Source organism: Triturus cristatus, chromosome 2_1, assembly GCF_964204655.1.
Source record: "Triturus cristatus chromosome 2_1, aTriCri1.1, whole genome shotgun sequence".
NCBI classification, from domain to species: Eukaryota; Metazoa; Chordata; class Amphibia; order Caudata; family Salamandridae; genus Triturus; species Triturus cristatus.
This window is the reverse complement of record NC_140581.1, coordinates 898467282-898486306: the sequence shown is the minus strand read 5'-3', so window position 1 is coordinate 898486306 and position 19025 is coordinate 898467282. Positions and strand designations below refer to the sequence as shown.

General features: G+C 49.5%; 1 protein-coding gene across 2 annotated transcripts in view; it reads right to left on the bottom strand.

The window, feature by feature from the left end:
- The window catches only part of AGTPBP1 (ATP/GTP binding carboxypeptidase 1), a 1256713-nt gene that overhangs the window by 640522 nt on the left and 597166 nt on the right, over window positions 1-19025 (bottom strand). For both annotated transcript variants that reach the window (XM_085633101.1, XM_085633102.1), the window contains one exon: window positions 8660-8868. In XM_085633101.1, the coding sequence (XP_085489227.1) occupies window positions 8660-8868 (209 nt within the window). The remainder of the gene's footprint in view (window positions 1-8659; window positions 8869-19025) is intronic.

The following is a 19025-nucleotide window of genomic DNA, read 5'->3' as shown; positions in this document are numbered from 1 at the left end:
AGAATCCGCTGTATCCAGGCCGGACTGGATAACCTGGCGAGCAGCCGCTTGAGCATCCACCAACACCTCATTCAGATTCCCCTTGCCCTCCTCAGATAACTTAGGGAGAATCTGTTTCGCAGAGTCCATTAAAGCATGAATATACCCGCCCAAGAGAAAAGTGGCGTTGGTAGATTTTAGTGCCATACTGGCAGAAGAAAAGACCTTTTCCACAGATTGCTCCAACTTTTTAAATTCTCTGTCTGCAGGAGCCTGCGAAAATGCCCCCGATGATTGCTTCGAGCAAGAAGCTTGCACCACCTGACTTTTAGGAGAGGGGTGTGAGGAAAGAAAAAACTGATCTCCGGGAGCAGGCCTATACCTCCTTCAGACTGACCTCGAAACTGCAGGAGCTGAAAGAGGATTGCGCCACACATCTAGTATTGGCTCAGTTAGAGCATTATTAAATGGCAACAGTGGCTCAACCACCAAAGATGGAGAGTGAAGCACTTCGGTGAGAAGATTAGGCTTATACTCCGCCACAGGAAGCTGTAAGTCCAAAAGTTCCACAGTCTTCTTAATAACTGTATGATATGGAGCAACATCCTTAGAGGGAGAAGCCTTTTGAGAAACAAGGTTCCACTCTGGAGAAGTGTCAAGTCCACTTGCCTCACACAAGTCCTCAAACACATCCTCTGTGTCATACACCTCTCCTTCCTCCCTCTATTCAGCCTGGTACTGCTCCTCTTCCAGTAACCTCTGCGTCTCTCTCCTTGAATGCACCTTCGGTTGCGGCATCGGCGGCGCCACACGCGGCGTCGACGGCTCCGGTAGCGGCCTCGAAGGTGGATCCATAGTCGGTGTCGATCGAACTTGAGAGACTTCACGGGATGGAGCCGGGAACTGACCATATGGCGTCGACATCCTCGGAGCCGGAAAATACCAGAACGACGTCGCTGGCATGAACAGCAAAAAGGGGGCCTGAGGATACTGATGAGGCACACCCAAACTGTATGCCAAAGGACCCATGGGACCCGAAGGTGCTCCAGAGGGGTATGAGGCTCTGACGAACACGCCATACATAGCATTAAGAAAATGCGATGGATCAGAACCCGGCATCAGAAATTGAGGGTAAGAAGCCGGTTCCGGATCTGATCGAGGTACCTCTGGAGTCGGAGCTGCTGGAGCCACAGGTGGAACAGCCAGAGCTGAAGGAGCCTCATCATCAGCCGGATTCGTCTGTGAGAATCTCGGCAGCATCGCCTGCTCTGGAGTCCCCTTATAGGAAGGAGATCGAGCCGGAGTCACCTGAGGAGACTCTGAAGGTGCAGGGGAAACAAAGTCCTTTTCTCGACGTCGAGGAGCAGGAGAAGGTGACCTCGACACCACAGACTTTGACGACCGACGTCGAGAAGCATGTCTCCTCATCTTCTTATGCTTCTTCTTGGAGTAGCGTGACGTCGAAGACCAGGACTTTGATCTTTTTCAACCCTTTTTTTCTTTTCTTGCCTTGGCCATGTCGAGTTTGGCTTCTCGCTCTTTTAACGCCTTCGGATTCATCTTCCTGCACGAAAAGCATCCCTCGACGTCATGGTCTGAAGATAAACACCAAAGGCAATCCTCATGCGGGTCAGTAATTTACATATGTTTACCGCATTCTCTGCAGGGCTTAAAGCCTGATTTCCTTGGAGCAGACATGACAAGATAAGGAAAAGATACAATCAAATATACAAAGTATCAAAACGAAGTAAGGAGAGTCCCAGAAAAAAACTGTTAGCGTTGACAGCATGGAAAAAAGGGAATTGACGTCATCATGCCGACGTGGTCTTCTTATGGCTCCGGTGACGTCATGCGGAGCCGCGTGCGGAGCCATGACGCTGAGACGACCTCGTCGGAGCGGAGAGCTAGGAAAAATTTCCGTGGAATGCTGGCGCAGGGGATATTCATAAGGTGAGGAATCCACATGCAGGTGTATCCATCAGAAAAACCCTAACCTATATGTAACAGCAGAATTAGGTAAATCTATTCTAACAGGGGACCTTTCGACAGACACTGACATATTTAATGACTGGATGACCTCAGTAGCCAATACCCTGGCGCCTTCTGCGCTCTTAAACAATACCACCAACAAATCAGAATAGGAAAGAGAGCATACTACTCCAATCTTATCAACCAGACAGAGTCCGACCAGAAAATGATCCTTAACATCATAAAATCTTTCACCAACCCAAAAGTGTTAGAACGCAAAATTCCACCGTCACAAATTCTATGTCACCAGATAGCGGAATATTTCGACAATAAAATCAAAGATCTAAAAAAAGATTTTAAGACGATCAATGCCTCGCCCACAGAAGGAAGAGCCCTAGAAAATGGAACTGGGCTTAACTGTTTCAAGGAGATTAGCCTGGAACAGTCTCGACAAGCTATTCAAGCATGTAAATCAGGGTCCCCTCTCTATCCTTGTCCCCCAAAATTTCTACATGCTCTTATTGACATCATAAACCCCATCATCAACAGCATAATTAACTCCTTTTCCAAACAAGCAAAAGTACCGGACAACTGGAAAATCGCATCGGTCAAACCCCTAAAAAAAAAAAACATAACCAGACCCGACGACTCTCTCCAACCTCAGACCTATCTCGCTGCTACCAAGTCTGAGCAAAATCACAGAGAAGCTAGTCAACACGCAATTAAACGCCTATCTACAAGAAGCTAACATTCTGCGCCCCAAACAATCGGGTTTTAGGCCTGGACATTCAACAGAATCAGTGCTGCTCCATACATCAGAAACCTTAACATTTGCCTTAGATCAAGGTAAAAATACAGTACTGATTCTGTTGGACCTATCGGCTGCTTTCGACACGGTTTTCCCAAGACATCCTGGCAGACACAGAGTGTGGCATCTCTCATAAAGCCCTGGCCTAGCTAATCTCTTTCCTGGACAACAGGAAACAAATAGTAACCTTAGGCAACTTCAAATCGACAGAAAAACAACTGATCTCTGGAGTCCCTCAGGGCTCTGCCCTGAGCCCAACACTTTTTAATCTCTATATGATACCTTTGCTTAACCTGATTGCATCCTTTGACGTCGAGTCCATCTCGTATGCGGATGACACTCAGCTAATTCTCACTCTTGACAAAAATTCCACAGCAGCTGAAGAAAAATTCCAGAACGGTCTATCAGAAGTCATGGACTGGATGAAAATAAACCACCTCAAATGCAACAGTCAAAAAACTGAGATTATGCTGCTTGGTAAATCCAACATCTTCATGCCCAAACAATGGTGACTGATCGACACAGCACCACCCCCCAGCACAGTAGACACTGTGAGAAATCTAGGGATCCTATTCGATCATGCACTGTCCTTTTTATCTGCTACCTTTTACAGCCAGAAAAACAGTGACAGTAGTCTTAATTCTGTCTGCTTGGATTACTGCAACAGCCTATATGCAGGAGCAAATAAGGTAGTGCTGAAAAGACTACAGACAGTCCAGAACGCGGCAGCCCGGCTGGTATTAAAAGTACCTAGGAGGTCCTCGGCCACAACAGCACTCAAAACCCTCCACTGGCTGCCCATACATAAAAGGATTCTCTTCAAAATCCTAGTAATAATTTTCAGAACCCTCAAAAATGCAGGACCCAAATACCTAAGGACCAGAATCAAACCATATATTACCCAATGGCTTCTACAATCATCCTTGGAAAATCTCCGGGCACCCCCCCCCGCTTTCCACCTCTCATCCATAGGAGGAAAGTCAATGGCACTCCTGGGAATAAAAGCATGGAATACCTTGCCCACCCATTTGAGACTGGTCCAGTCTGAACCCATGTTCAAGAAACTCTTAAAAACCTGGATCTTTGAGGCCCCAGACCAGTTAGTGCGATCACTTATCTGACCTTTCTACCGGATGGTCCTCACTAATTCCTCACCACAACCCCCGCCCAGTTTTCCAATAGTGCCAAGATGCTCCCAGGAGTGAACGCTGCGCTCTATAAATATCATCATTTATTCATTCACTGTCTCTTGCTAGAGTCGTGAGCCCTACCTCCTGATGGTGGGCGTTGACGTGCTGATGGTCTAGAATAGCGTTACAACAAACAAATGATGGACGGAATGCTGACAATGCAGACATTCTCCCCCAGTCAAGAGATCTGGGTTAAATCCATCGTTCTTTTGCCCACTACGCCACCCCAGTTCAGACATGGCCATATGCAAATCAGTCTTGACCCTGTGCCTCATGGGAACAGTCCAGCCCGAACTGCCAAGCCATGTCTTCCCTGGACCGGAATCAAGCATCCTAGGACCGGTTTCTGGCTATCAGCCGTCATCAGCCAGGATAGCTTGACTCCAGTGGCGTAGTGAGCACGGGTCCCACGTCTGGGAATACCCATCCCACTTAGGGCGAAAAGCGTTACAACAAACAAATGATGGACGGAATGCTGACAATGCAGACATTCTCCCCCAGTCAAGAGATCTGGGTTAAATCCATCGTTCTTTTGCCCACTACGCCACCCCAGTTCAGACATGGCCATATGCAAATCAGTCTTGACCCTGTGCCTCATGGGAACAGTCCAGCCCGAACTGCCAAGCCATGTCTTCCCTGGACCGGAATCAAGCATCCTCGGACCGGTTTCTGGCTATCAGCCGTCATCAGCCAGGATAGCTTGACTCCAGTGGCGTAGTGAGCACGGGTCCCACGTCTGGGAATACCCATCCCACTTAGGGCGAAAAGCGTTACAACAAACAAATGATGGACGGAATGCTGACAATGCAGACATTCTCCCCCAGTCAAGAGATCTGGGTTAAATCCATCGTTCTTTTGCCCACTACGCCACCCCAGTTCAGACATGGCCATATGCAAATCAGTCTTGACCCTGTGCCTCATGGGAACAGTCCAGCCCGAACTGCCAAGCCATGTCTTCCCTGGACCGGAATCAAGCATCCTAGGACCGGTTTCTGGCTATCAGCCGTCATCAGCCAGGATAGCTTGACTCCAGTGGCGTAGTGAGCACGGGTCCCACGTCTGGGAATACCCATCCCACTTAGGGCGAAAAGCGTTACAACAAACAAATGATGGACGGAATGCTGACAATGCAGACATTCTCCCCCAGTCAAGAGATCTGGGTTAAATCCATCGTTCTTTTGCCCACTACGCCACCCCAGTTCAGACATGGCCATATGCAAATCAGTCTTGACCCTGTGCCTCATGGGAACAGTCCAGCCCGAACTGCCAAGCCATGTCTTCCCTGGACCGGAATCAAGCATCCTAGGACCGGTTTCTGGCTATCAGCCGTCATCCGCCAGGATAGCTTGACTCCAGTGGCGTAGTGAGCACGGGTCCCACGTCTGGGAATACCCATCCCACTTAGGGCGAAAAGCGTTACAACAAACAAATGATGGACGGAATGCTGACAATGCAGACATTCTCCCCCAGTCAAGAGATCTGGGTTAAATCCATCGTTCTTTTGCCCACTACGCCACCCCAGTTCAGACATGGCCATATGCAAATCAGTCTTGACCCTGTGCCTCATGGGAACAGTCCAGCCCGAACTGCCAAGCCATGTCTTCCCTGGACCGGAATCAAGCATCCTAGTTCCCATGAGGCACAGGGTCAAGACTGATTTGCATATGGCCATGTCTAAACTGGGGTGGTGTAGTGGGCAAAAAAACGATGGATATAACCCAGATCTCTTGACTGGGGGAGAATGTCTGCATTGTCAGCATTCCGTCCATCATTTGTTTGTTGTAACGCTTTTCGCCCTAAGTGGGATGGGTATTCCCAGACGTGGGACCCGTGCTCACTACGCCACTGGAGTCAAGCTATCCTGGCTGATGACGGCTGATAGCCAGAAACCGGTCCTAGGATGCTTGATTCCGGTCCAGGGAAGACATGGCTTGGCAGTTCGGGCTGGACTGTTCCCATGAGGCACAGGGTCAAGACTGATTTGCATATGGCCATGTCTAAACTGGGGTGGTGTAGTGGGCAAAAAAACGATGGATATAACCCAGATCTCTTGACTGGGGGAGAATGTCTGCATTGTCAGCATTCCGTCCATCATTTGTTTGTTGTAACGCTTTTCGCCCTAAGTGGGATGGGTATTCCCAGACGTGGGACCCGTGCTCACTACGCCACTGGAGTCAAGCTATCCTGGCTGATGACGGCTGATAGCCAGAAACCGGTCCTAGGATGCTTGATTCCGGTCCAGGGAAGACATGGCTTGGCAGTTCGGGCTGGACTGTTCCCATGAGGCACAGGGTCAAGACTGATTTGCATATGGCCATGTCTAAACTGGGGTGGTGTAGTGGGCAAAAAAACGATGGATATAACCCAGATCTCTTGACTGGGGGAGAATGTCTGCATTGTCAGCATTCCGTCCATCATTTGTTTGTTGTAACGTCTAGAATAGGCAGGTGTTGAGGTGTGCCGAAAGGGCTGCGAAGAGTACTGGGCACGAAAAACCTGTTGATGATTCGACTGGAAACGCTGTTGAAGCTGGGGGCAAAAGAGATATTGGCCTCTGCCCTGGAAGGAAGTAAACCTTTTTTGTTGCAGGTTAGCTAAAGATTTAGCTGTCTCCGTATCTGCTTTTATTGATAGCAACGCTTTATCTACGAGACAGTCTACCGGTGAATTGTACTTCTTGTCTAACTTCGGTACCACAGCAGGAATAGAAGTTGGCGTCTTCATCAATTTCCAGCCTTCTTGTCATAAGAAGTCTACAACAGAATGCAGAGAGGAGCGTTGCATAGTAGGCTTAAAACCATATAAAAAGCACTCTGTCTGCTTGACAGGCATGGGAAGGTCAAAGCGCCTGGAACCACCTTCTAGCAGATTGTGAAACCCGCCGTTATCTGCAGGCACAGTCGGCTGGAGGCAGGGTAGGAGAAGGTGTAGTCGGAGCCACATAGTCATCCCACTCATCATGGACATCCTGGTCCAACTGCAATTCCCCTTCTTCTAACTGCTGGTCGTCATCATCCTGACTTTGTACAGGAACCTGCACAGGAGGCGCAACGGCCTTGCTCTTCTGCAACAGAGGCACTACCCGCAATACAGGAGTGGTAGCCTCCTGAACGGGAGGTGGAGCAGAGTTTGCTTCAGGAAATCTCCTATAATAGTCATTCAGCATTAGGCGAAGATCAGACACCAAAGACACCAGGATATTTATGGAGGGTTCTTGAGCTTGCTCTTGGTGCTCTTCATAAGGATAGTGTCCTTGGAAAGCGTCCAAGCGTTAAGAAGTAGGACGTCCCCTATCCAAAAAAGAATAGTCCCCCTCCAAAAACGTGGATGGATCATCCATTATCTCTTCTTCCTCTGAGTCCTGGCACTTAACTCGGAGTTGAGAAGGACTGTACGCAGGACTGAAAGGACCATCATTTTCAGACTCCTGAAAATCTAGAAGGCGAGTAGAAAGTAGAGGAGAAATTTTTGACAAATCCTGCATAGGGAAAGGGGTCGATTTTTGAAGCAGACCAATTATTCCCCTCGTCAACAGGGTCGTCGACGGGAGGCGGGGAAGCCCTTGCCGGCGGAGATGGTCTAAATGCAGCTGACGACGGTGATACTGCCACTGCTTTCGTCGATGCGGCCGCCGTCGTCGTCTTGATTGTCGGCGTAGTAGGTGTCGCTGACAAAACCATCGACGGAGCGCCCACTGAAGTGGAGCCAGAGGCCGTAGATGGCAATTTCTTCATCGACGGGCCCATCGACAAGCGTTTTCTGTCAGCTGAAGAATCTCTGGAAGGAGTGAGAAGCATTGACGGAGGGAAAGAACCTGACCTCTGGTGAGACGATGAGGCGGGACCGGGCTGGTCTTTCTTCACTCTTTTCTCCCCAACTCTCTACTTTCTTTGAGACCTGGACTTTTTAGGGTCCTTCAGCAATAAAGAAGATCCTTCTTTTCTCTTCCTAGAGGAGATATGGGGCTTCTCCTCAGCCTCAGAGTCTTTTGCTGCTTTTTTCCTTTGCAGCCAGAGAAGCAGCCTACCATCACGGCACTTGAGAGTTTTTTTTAAGAAAAAGTACGACAGTACTTGCCTTCTCTGGGCTTGTGCTCTGTATATAGACATTAGAGACACTTTATGTGGGTCCTCAGAATAAAGCGTGGACTTTCCACAAGTCTTACAGGGCCTAAACAACCTTTTTTAGACTCTGACATTATGAAGAAAAAATAGGTACTCACACTTCTGACTAGTTCCTCCGAAGGAATATGAATTGTAGAGATGAACAGCTAGCTGGAGTTCAAAAGGGCAACAGTAGAAACACTGACTGAGCAGAGCTCAGGGAGACTACCTAACACAGGACGTGCGGTAAGAAATCTGAGGAATGGTGGCCCTGCAGGGGAAGGAGATTCTATGGTCTACGCTCTGAATGGCTAGAGTCTGGATGTTTTATAACAATGGTAATAGGTTGCTAAAGCTAATGAATTCCTATGGGCATTTGAATGTTATATTTTAATACTGCTATTTTACTGTTACCGTGGGACTCCCACCATGACGACGGGGAAGATTCAAGCAAGTGACTCTATAAAAGATACAATACTGGAGAATTTGCACATCAGGTTGTCTTTTAGGCGCCCAAATAGCTTTGTGTACAGGACCCTTCCTATTTTATTGTTTTTTGGAATATATTAGGTTACAGATTTTATTTTGAAGCAAATGAAAAGCATACTCACTTGTGAAGTGTTATATAAGATTTTCATCCCGTTTGCATCAACAAATGCCTTCCTTCCCAACTTTATGTTGGTCACACTTTTGATACACTGCAGGAATCCTTTCCGAATTAACATGTGCCTGTGGCGAGTGTCATGTCGGTGCCAATCAACATAAGTTGATATGAGAAGCTGAACATAACCCCGATCCACTGCTTTCCTGGCATTTGTTTCTGAAACCAAAAGGGCATAAGAAATGAGAAACATCAAATATGCTAAGAATGGATAAAAACAAAGTAAATTTGACTTGGTTATTATGATGACTGGTTGGGTTCTTACACCTCGCATGCAGAACTAGGGGGACCTATGTACAAAATGCTGGTCACAAAAAACCTGTTGCAATTTAAGACCTGTATTTCTGTAACTAGTAAATAATTTTATGGCTGATCTATATAATTAATAGGTCGGTTCATAAATTTCTGATTCGGAGTGGGTAGTAATACGACCTACCTTATGAACAGCAATCAGGTAGGTCACAGATTGAAACTCATTCCGAATGGGAGCCATCACAGAGATGATGGCCTACTAGTGTCTGCAAACCACCATGTTTCTAATAACTTGTAAATAAAGTAAACTATTTTTTTAATAAAGTTCGATCCCTTAAGGTAAACATGGCTGTGTTTTAAAGAAACAGCTCTAAAAAAAAAAAAAAAAGTTTAAGAATTGGCAGTGGTCCTCTGGACTACTGCCTAGTCCCCAACAAACTTCTTTTGAACATTCACAAACGAGAAGGGGTCCCATGGGAACCCTTTCCCTTTTGCGAATAGTTTACCACGCCGACTTGAGAGTCAGTAATTTTTCAATGTTTTGCAACCGTTTTTCGGTTGTAAACCACTGATGCATCTCATACCGATTCGGTGTTTGGAAGGGATGTCTATAACATGCCCCTTCCAAATAGTGAATCAGACTCCTAAAATGTGATTAATACACAGTAAAAAAAACTATTTGGAGATTGCAAACTACAAATCAGAGTGTTTGTAATTGTAAAATAGGTTTGTATACCTGGCTACTAAGTAACGAGTCACAGGTTCAAAATGCATTATGACAAATTCAATCTCTTATTACATCACTTTAACAGTGCATTATGATTGCAGGTATGCAATCAGAGTGAGCTAAGAATTGTCAAAATCTCACCCTTGATAAAACTGAAGGACAAGAAACACAAAGTGTTGACCTTCATAAAACTCAGTGCCACAAGTCCTGGCTCCACAATCGATTTCCACACAAAGCCAGATTAGATTTTGTAAATATTATTATATATATTATACAGAACATATACTAGACAAGGATGAGGTGTATCACACATTTATAGATTCTACATCACAATAATAATAAATATGCTTAATATTGTATGAGACAATTTATCCTTGAAACAGGAACACCAGTCTATAATCAACATAATATATAGCATTGGGGCACCAACATCAAAAAGTAAATAACTGCAAAGAAGCAGTTTCGATTCACAAAACATTTGTACATCTAAGTTACACTGTGAGCGAACAGGGAAGTTCCAGAGCCATAAAACTGAGTCTAAAGTAGATTTATGGTACGGTGAAGTTTCCACAGTCGTAGGCTTATGGGTGTGAATACCATTTCTGCAAAAAATACTCATACTAATGGTCTGTAATGTGGTATTGGTGAAGTGGGAGTTGCTCTAAAATATTGGAAACTTAGAAATATGATGGAATCACTGTGAGAAACAAGCAAAAGCAAATGATCACATAAATGTATCATAGGGCGATCTACCCGAAACAATAATCAATATACTGCCAACATCAAACTAGCAAGTTGCACTTCTTTTTTATATAGCTTTTTTTTATTGAAATAAGTTGACTTTCAACTGAGATCTAAATATCCCTTTGGTGTACAAAATTTTGTAAATTTAAGTCATGTTCTTTGTTTGTGTAAGTCACTCCATTATCACAAGGACTCTTCACTAACTTTGAGATTAAAACTCCACAATAAGTCAGGTTCATGTTTGACCATTCAGGGAGGAGCAATGTTTTCAGATTTGACTAGAATTGAAGATTTTACTGCTAATGGACACTGCCATGTCGTTCTGCATGATGCAATAAGATAAGAAAAAAAAAAGTGCTTATCCAACAAACCAGATTTACATGCGGAATTTCTAGCTGGACCTCGCTGATCCATGTTAGAGAGCTAACAAATGTATGCCAAGCTTTGCTTCAAGGTTGCTTTGTGTATAACGCAACAGGTACTTGTTCAAAGAAAAGTAAATGAAGAGAGGACATTGTTGAACAAGTTACTTACCTTCGGTAACGATATATCTGTAAGAAACATTAGTTAGTTAGATTCCTCACCTTAGAATATCCCCAGGCGCCAGGTTGGCTCCGGAAAGATTTTTCGTCAGCAATACCCTTGCGCGACGCTAGGCGTCGTCTGCGGCTTCACGTCCTCCGTCGTGATCGCCGGAATGACGTCGGAGTGCTTAGATGCCGCCCTCGCGCGCTGACATCAGTTCTTGTACATAGCTTTCTACGCCAGGAACGCAGAGCCATGCAAGAGAACAACTCTGGTGGCAAGAATCTAGGGCCCTGAAAGGGATGACCTCAACCCTAGATATCGGTTCGCAGAACGGGGAGGATGGGTGGGGCGGTGAGGAATCTAACTAATGTTTCTTACAGATATATCGTTACCAAAGGTAAGCAACTTGTTCATCTGAAAGAAACACGTTAGTTAGATTCCTCACCTTAGAATAGATACCCCAGCAATACCAACCCCGGCGGTGGGTCTGCGAACCAAGATCACACCAGAAAGTCCTGGAGAACAGAACGGCCAAAGAAGCCGTCTCTCCGGACTTGGCTGTCCAGGCAATAATGTTTGGCAAACGTGTGCAGCGAGGCCCACGTTGCTGCCTGACAAATGTCCTGCAAGGGGACTCCCCGGCCCAGGGCAGTGGTCGCCGCTGTGACCCGCGTAGAATGGGCCCTCAGCCCTACAGGCGGTTCCTTTTTAGCTAAAGAATAACAGGCCTTGTTACACAAAACGACCCACCGAGAGATGGTTCACTTGTGCACCGCCCACCCCTTCTTGGCGCCAACAAAGAGTTGGTCGTCCACCCGGAACTGTTTGGTGCGGTCCAGATAGAAGGACAGTGCCCGTTTTGGGTCCAGACTGTGGAGCCTCTCTTCCTCTTTCGAGGGATGCGGAGGCGGAAAGAAGGTGGGCAGAGTAACAGACTGGCCAATGAGGAAGGCAGTTACCACCTTAGGGAGAAAGGAAGGACGAGTCCTAAGAACAACTTTGTCCGGATGGACAGAAAGGAGGCTTAGAAGAGAGAGCCTGGAGCTCACTCACCCTTCTAGCAGAGGTGATGGCAACCAGGAAAGCAGTCTTAAGAGTCAGAAGACGAAAGGGGACAATTATGAAGTGGCTCAAAGGGAGTGCACATCAGATAAGTCAAGACTAGATTCAAATCCCACTGAGGCATTACGAAGGGGACAGGAGGAAACATGTGAGTAATGCCCTTAAAGAATCGAGAAACAACAGGGGATTTAAAAAGAGAAGACTCATCAGGAAGCCGTAAGAAGGCAGAAATAGCTGAAAGATACCCCTTGAGGGTGCCCAGAGCAGAGCCCTGCTGGGCCAGGGAAAGAAGGAAGAGGAGAACCTCAGAAAGAGGGACGGAAAGGGGATCCACAGCCTTTGCTGTGCACCATGCCACAAATTTGTTCCACCTGCAGGCGTATACCGATTTTGTGGATGGACGCCTGGCTGCCAGAATAACATTTCAGACTTCAGGAGGCAAGTCAAATGGCATCAACTGCCGCCACTCAATCGCCACGCATGGAGGTGGAGGCTGGACAGGTTCGGGTGGAGGATCGTCCCCGGCTGCTGCGACAGAAGGTCCTCCGGAAGAGGCAGTCGAATCGGGGGATCGATTGATAGACTGAGTGGCTCGGCATACCAGTATCTTCGTACCCAATCCGGAGCCACAAGGGTGACTTGGGCCCAGTCGTGCCTGATCGTCTTCAGCACTCTGGGCAGAAGTGGTATAGGCGGAAAGGCGTACAACAGACCGCAGCTCCACTCGCGACGAAAAGCGTCTCCGAGCGAGTGCCGCCTTGGAAATTCTAACGCACAGAACTGCTGACATTGCGCGTTCTCTTCGGTGGTGAATAGATCTAACCAAGGCTCTCCCCACTGCCGAAAGAGGCCTTGCGCCACGTCCGAGTTCAGACGCCATTCGTGGTCCATCATGCACCGGCGGCTGAGTTTGTCCGCCCTGGCGTTCAAAGAGCCCGCCAGGTGTTAAACCACCAGTTTGATGCCCTGATGTTCCAGCCATGTCCAGAGGCGCAGAGCCTCCTGACAAAGGGTCCACGACACCACCCCGCCCTGTTTGTTGCAATACCACATGGCGGTGGTGTTGTCCGTGAACACCTGCTGCACTACACTCCCCCGAACAGAGGGGAGGACTGCCTTCAGTGCAAGTCGGATCGCCTGCAGCTCCAATAGGTTGATATGGAGCTGGGACTCTGCCGGAGACCAGAGGCCTCTGATCTCCGCCTCTCCCATGTGGCCCCCCCATCCCAGGAGTGACGCATCCGTCACCACTACGTGTTCCGGTTGGGGTAGGGAGAGGGATCTGCCACTGAGCCAATCGCGGTCCGTGAGCCACCACTGCAACTGTCTGGCAGCGCCCTCCGAGGTCAAGACATGGTCGGACAGGTTGCCCCGATGCTGGGCCCACTGAAACTTCAGGTCCCACTGCAGAGCTCGCATCCGCCACCGAGCGTGATGTACCAGCAGGATGCAGGAGCCCATCAGACCCAGAAGCCGCACCACCAACCTGACCGAAACCCGGGATAGAGGCTGAAAGATGGGAATCAGAGCCTGAATATCCCTAACCCGCTGTTCCGGAGGATAGACCCGGAAACGCGCAGAGTCCAGGACCGCTCCGATGAAGAGGAGCTTCTGGGAGGGACTCAGATGCGACTTCGGCACATTGATGGAAAACCCCAGCAAATGCAGGAGGTCGGCGGTAGTCTGGAGGTGGGAGACGACTGCCTGGGGCGAGCCCGCCTTCAACAACCAGTCGTCAAGATAGGGGAAGACTGAAACCCCTAATCTGCGCAGATGAGCTGCGACCACCGCCATCACTTTCGTGAACACCCGAGGGGCACTGGTGAGGCCGAAGGGGAGCACGGTAAACTGAAGGTGCTCGTGGCCTACCGTGAACCGCAGGTAACGCCGGTGGGCCGGCAGGACGGGGATGTGGAAATAAGCGTCATGCAAGTCCAACGCTACCATCCAGTCTCCAGGGTCTAGGGCAGCCAGAACCTGAGCTAATGTCAGCATCTTGGACTTCTCCTTCCGGAGGAAGGCGTTGGTGCTCCTGAGGTCCAAGATAGGGCGTAGGCCCCCTTTGCCCTTCTTGGGAACCAGAAAGTAGTGGGAGTAACAACCCCGACTTACTTCTGGCCCAGGAACGTGCTCGATGGCCTCCTTGGCGAAGAGGGCGTAACTTCCTCCCGCAGAAGTGTCAAGTGATCCCCCGACATGCGGTGGGACTGCGGTGGCATGGCTGGAGGGGTCACCTCGAAGGGGAGGGAGTAGCCCCTTCGGACGATTTGCAGCACGCACCTGTCCGATGTGCTGGTACACCAGTGAAGCAGGTGATGGCAAACTCTGCCTCCCACCGGCGTAGAATGGGCCTGTAAGCTCGGACTAGGAGGGCTTTGAGGCGGATGCTGCTGGGGTAGATGTGGACGGACTGGCTCTTTGTCCCCTTGCTCCACCTCGGCGGAATCGACGTCCACGACCGCGTTGAGACTGGGTCAGCGGCCTGTGGCTAGATGGACGTGAGGGGGCGCCCCTTCCTTGGTCACGAAAGGGGGGAAAAGCGAAAGTATGCGGGCGCGGGGCCAAGAGGCCCAAGGACTTGGCCGTAGCCCTGGAGTCCTAAAGCGCTCCTGAGCACTATCCGCTTTATCGCCAAAGAGGCGACGGCAATCGAAGGGCATGTCCATGAGGGTGCTCTGGACATCCCCGGAGAAATTTGTGGTCCTCAGCCAGGCGTGGCGACGAATCGCCACTGTGGTCGCAATTGCCCTGCCTAGCGAGTCCGTTGTGTCCAGTCCACATTGGATCGAATACCGTGCTGCATCCCGCCCCTCGGCAAGAGCCTGGGCGAGCCGTGTCCGGACCTCCTTCGGACACTGGGGCAGCACGTCCTCCACCGTATCCCACAGAGAGTGGGAGTAACTGTCCAAAAGGCATGCAGTGTTGATAGACCGCAACCCCAAACTAAGGGAGGAGAACAGTTTCTTCCCAAACTGTTTCAACCTTTTGGATTCCCGATCCGGGGGAGCGGACGGGAAGGAGGTCTGGGAGGTAGAGGCCTGGATAACCAGGCTTTCGGGCGTGGGGTGCACCGACAGAAAACTGGGGTCGCCCGGTGCAGGGCGGTGGCGCCGGGCCACGTTCCGGTCCACAGGAGGAACTGTGGAGGGCTTGGACCAGGTGCCCATCAGAACGTCGGTCAGTGCTTCATTGAACTGCAGCAGAGCCTCCGAGGAGCTTGCCGGCGGTTCAAGCACTTCAGTGAGGAGACTAGTCCTCACGGCCACAACAGGCAGCTCCAGCCCGAGGGCTTCGACTGCCTTGCGCAGCACTACAGAATACGTAGCACCCTCCTCCGTAGCCACGGATTGAGGAGAGATGAAGCCAGTGTCAGGGAAGGTATCAAGACCACTGGCATCCCCCAGTTTGTCTGCCCAGTCCTGAGATAACAGGCACTGCTGTGCCAGAGGGTCAACAGACCCCTCCCAGTCGTCTCCGTCATCCGACTCCTGGTATACAGGTGGAAAGGTCGGCACCGGGTGGTAGATGAATCTGTCATCCATTGGCGCCGGACGGCGCCGCTCCGACGCCGGGCCCGGAACGGGACTAAACTGCGGAACGCCATCGGGGGCGGCACCGGAGGGGTCAGCGCCGGCAGAGGGGTCGTAAGGTCGACCGGGATCCAGGCCTGGATCCCGCAGGGGCCTGCGGCGTCGGGACCGGAGTCGGCGCCGGGGCCAGAGCCGCCGGCTCGCTAGACCTCCCAGTCGAGCCCGCGAGGCCCGAAGGCGCGTCGGCAGGCGTCGACGGCTGAGCCAGGCTCCTCATGGCCACGAGGAAGTCTCTGATCTTCGCCGGAGTCGCGTCAGACCCAGGGACCGGAGGGTATGGGGGTCAGACGGGACTCCTGCGGCTCCGACGGAGCCGCGCGGGTGGTGCCACCCGAACCCTCAGCCGAGTCACGCGACCGGTGAGGGGAGTCAGAAGAGCGATGTCGCCTCTTCGACTTCTTGCTGTGCTTCGACTTACCGGAGTGCGAAGACTTCGACCCCGACGAGCGGTGATGGCTGCGGCTCCGCGACCGGTCCCTCGACCTCCTCCTCGACCGGGACCTTGAGCGGCGCGGAGCCGACTGCCGGATCTCGAGCAGCTTGCGGGACCGCTCCCGCCTACCCTTCGAGGTCAAGGCCCGGCAGTCGAGGCACGACTCGGCATCGTGGTCGGCCCCAAGGCAATAGAGACACCGGCGGTGGTGATCAGTGACCGACATCAGTCGGTGACAGGCGTCACAAGGTTTAAATTCAGACATCCCTACCAGCACCAGAGTCAAGGTCGACTGGAAATAGAACCAAAAGAGTTCAAAAAGTTTAGTCAAAAAGTGACTAAAAGGGTATGCTCTTCCCGGATCTGCGCTTACTGGTGCAGAAAAAAGAAGAACTGACGTCAGCGCGCGAGGGCGGCGTCTAAGTACTCCGATGATGTCATCCCGGCACCGACGACGGACGCAGAGCCGCAGACGACGCCTAGCGACGCGCAAGGGTATTGCTGACGAAAAATCTTTCCGGATCGAGCCGGAAGCCTGGGGATATTTTAAGGTGAGAAATCTAACTAACGTGTTTCTTTCAGATATGTTATGTTAAAAAAATGTTTTCTAAAGGGCTCGTACACCAGTTGGCTTCATGGCGCTGGTTCTAGGAGGGGCTGTTGCTGAGTCGGTCACAATTTATTCGTAGACCTGGGTGTACAACCAAGTTTTAAGGGATTTCCTGAATTTCAGTAGATTGGTACTGGAACTGATTTCCAAAGGGATGGAGTTCCATAATCTAGGAGCCAAGGTAGCAAACCTCCTTCCCCCTTGTTGCTTCAGCTTAAAGGTGGGGATTACCAGAAGTTGAAGATGGGCTGAGCGAAGGTTGCGTGACGGGGAGTAGCGTGAGATAATGCTATCTATGAATCCAGTATTAACAAAAACAATGTCTCAACAGGGGAAGTAAATAAGGGGACCAATCAATACACAATTCAATCAATAGCCAGGAGGGACAAGAGAGACCAAAAGATTGAGAAAGTAAACAAGTTTTATAGTTGAATACACAATTGGTATGTATAATTTGAAATAACCATAACATACATATGTACACTGACAGTGAAGTGAACAAGTGAACGGCGCAGTGACATAAGTGTTAAAGTGACAACAAGGTACGGCAAAATAATTCAAAAAAATCCAAAAAAATTCAAAAAAATTCAAAAAAATCCAGGGTCGAGGAGGAATGTATATACAATGAATAATTCGCACATAATATTTAAGATCACACAGGACCCTTTAATTGGCCGCAAATAATGCTGTCCGGTCGATGACGTTTCAACCTCCTTACGTTGAGGTCATCATCAGGACTATGGTTATTGAATTATTTAAAAATACCTATGTAGGGGGGTAAGTAAATCACCATCTCATAGCTAATTGCAGGAAAATGTAGGACAAATAAATCTAGTCCGTCAAATTAGCTGCGTATCTTCTGGTGTCTATAAATGACACAGGGAAGACGAGGGCCCACAAAAATCCTTTGAAGCATATAAGTTGCTCTATTGTATTCGGCAATCGGAGTGCTAAATGTAAATCAAATCGTGGATCAAGGGCTCGAGGCATCCAGCGGTAAAAATTCGCAGGCTTGGAATAAATCAAGGCTGGGGATGGGCTTATCAGATTGCCGAATAACGGGATCAGTCCAGGCAGGGTCAAACAGTCAGCACGAATATATATATCTATGAATCCAGGGCCCTGGCCGTGAAGAGATTTAAACGGCAGACAACCAACTTTAAAAGCACAGCGTTGAGGGATGGGGAGCCAGTGCAACTTCCTTAGGAGAGGGAGGCCTGATGCCAAATAGGCTGATGGTGAATGAGTCTAGCTGCCTGGTCCTGAACCATCTGCAGCCGCTTTGTGAGACCGAGAGGAAGGCCAAGGTAGATTGCGTTGGAATAATCTAGGTGGGATAGGACCATGGCTATCACAACTTGTATTAGCGCTGCTTGGGTGAGTAGCCTACTTATCTTTCTGATCCTGCGCAGCTGGAAAAAGAAGTAGGAAATCACTGAGCCTACCTGTGTCTTCAAGGATAGATTATTGGATATAGTGAAACCAAGGCACTTGGGCGAGGAACAGAGGATTGGGGGGGAACCCAATTCGTTTGGCCATAATGTGGGCCCCAGAAAGTCTGGCTGCCACTCGTCAAAACCAGTTCGGTCTTTCCTGGGTTCAATTCCAACTGATTACAGTCCATCCAATGGCAAATATGCCGCATGGTGGACTGAAAGTCGGAAACTGATTGGGGTGAGTTATCGATCGTGAAAAGCAGTTGTAGGTCATCGGCGTAGTTAAAGGTGACCACCTTCCTTTCCTTTAAAGACTTAATCATTGGAAGGAGGTAAATGTTGAACAAGTGTGGGGACAGCGAAGAGCCCTGTGGCACCCCACACGTAGTTTTCACCTTGGAAGTCATGAACTGGCCCAGACGGACTGCCTGGGAGTGATTTTCTAAGAAAGAACAAATCCAGCTGAGGGTTGCGCCCTGTATGCCAGCATCCTTGACACAGTCCACCAAGATCCCATGGCGGCCGATAAGTCCAATAGCACCAGGGCCTGAGGAATGCCCTTATCAGTCTTCTCCCGTAGGGAATCCAGTACAGCTGTGATTACTGTTTCCGTGGAGTGGGCGGGACTGAAACCCGCTTGGTGTGGATCAAGGAAACTGGTTAGTTCCATAAAGTTGGACAGACATTTAGACACATGGGCCTCGAGTACGTTGGCTAGGTACGGGAGCAATGAGATCGGGCGGTCATTTGACAGTGTCTGGGGGTCAGCCCCAGGTTTCTTTAAAAGGGAGATCACAGTGGCCTCTTTGAAGGCCTTTGGTACACAGCTCTGAGATAGAGAGTTGTTCAATAAAGCAAGAGCTGGGCCCGGGAGGGCAGTAAAAACATCTTTTAAGATATGAGGGGGTCAGCAGTCCACGGGAGAACCGGATCT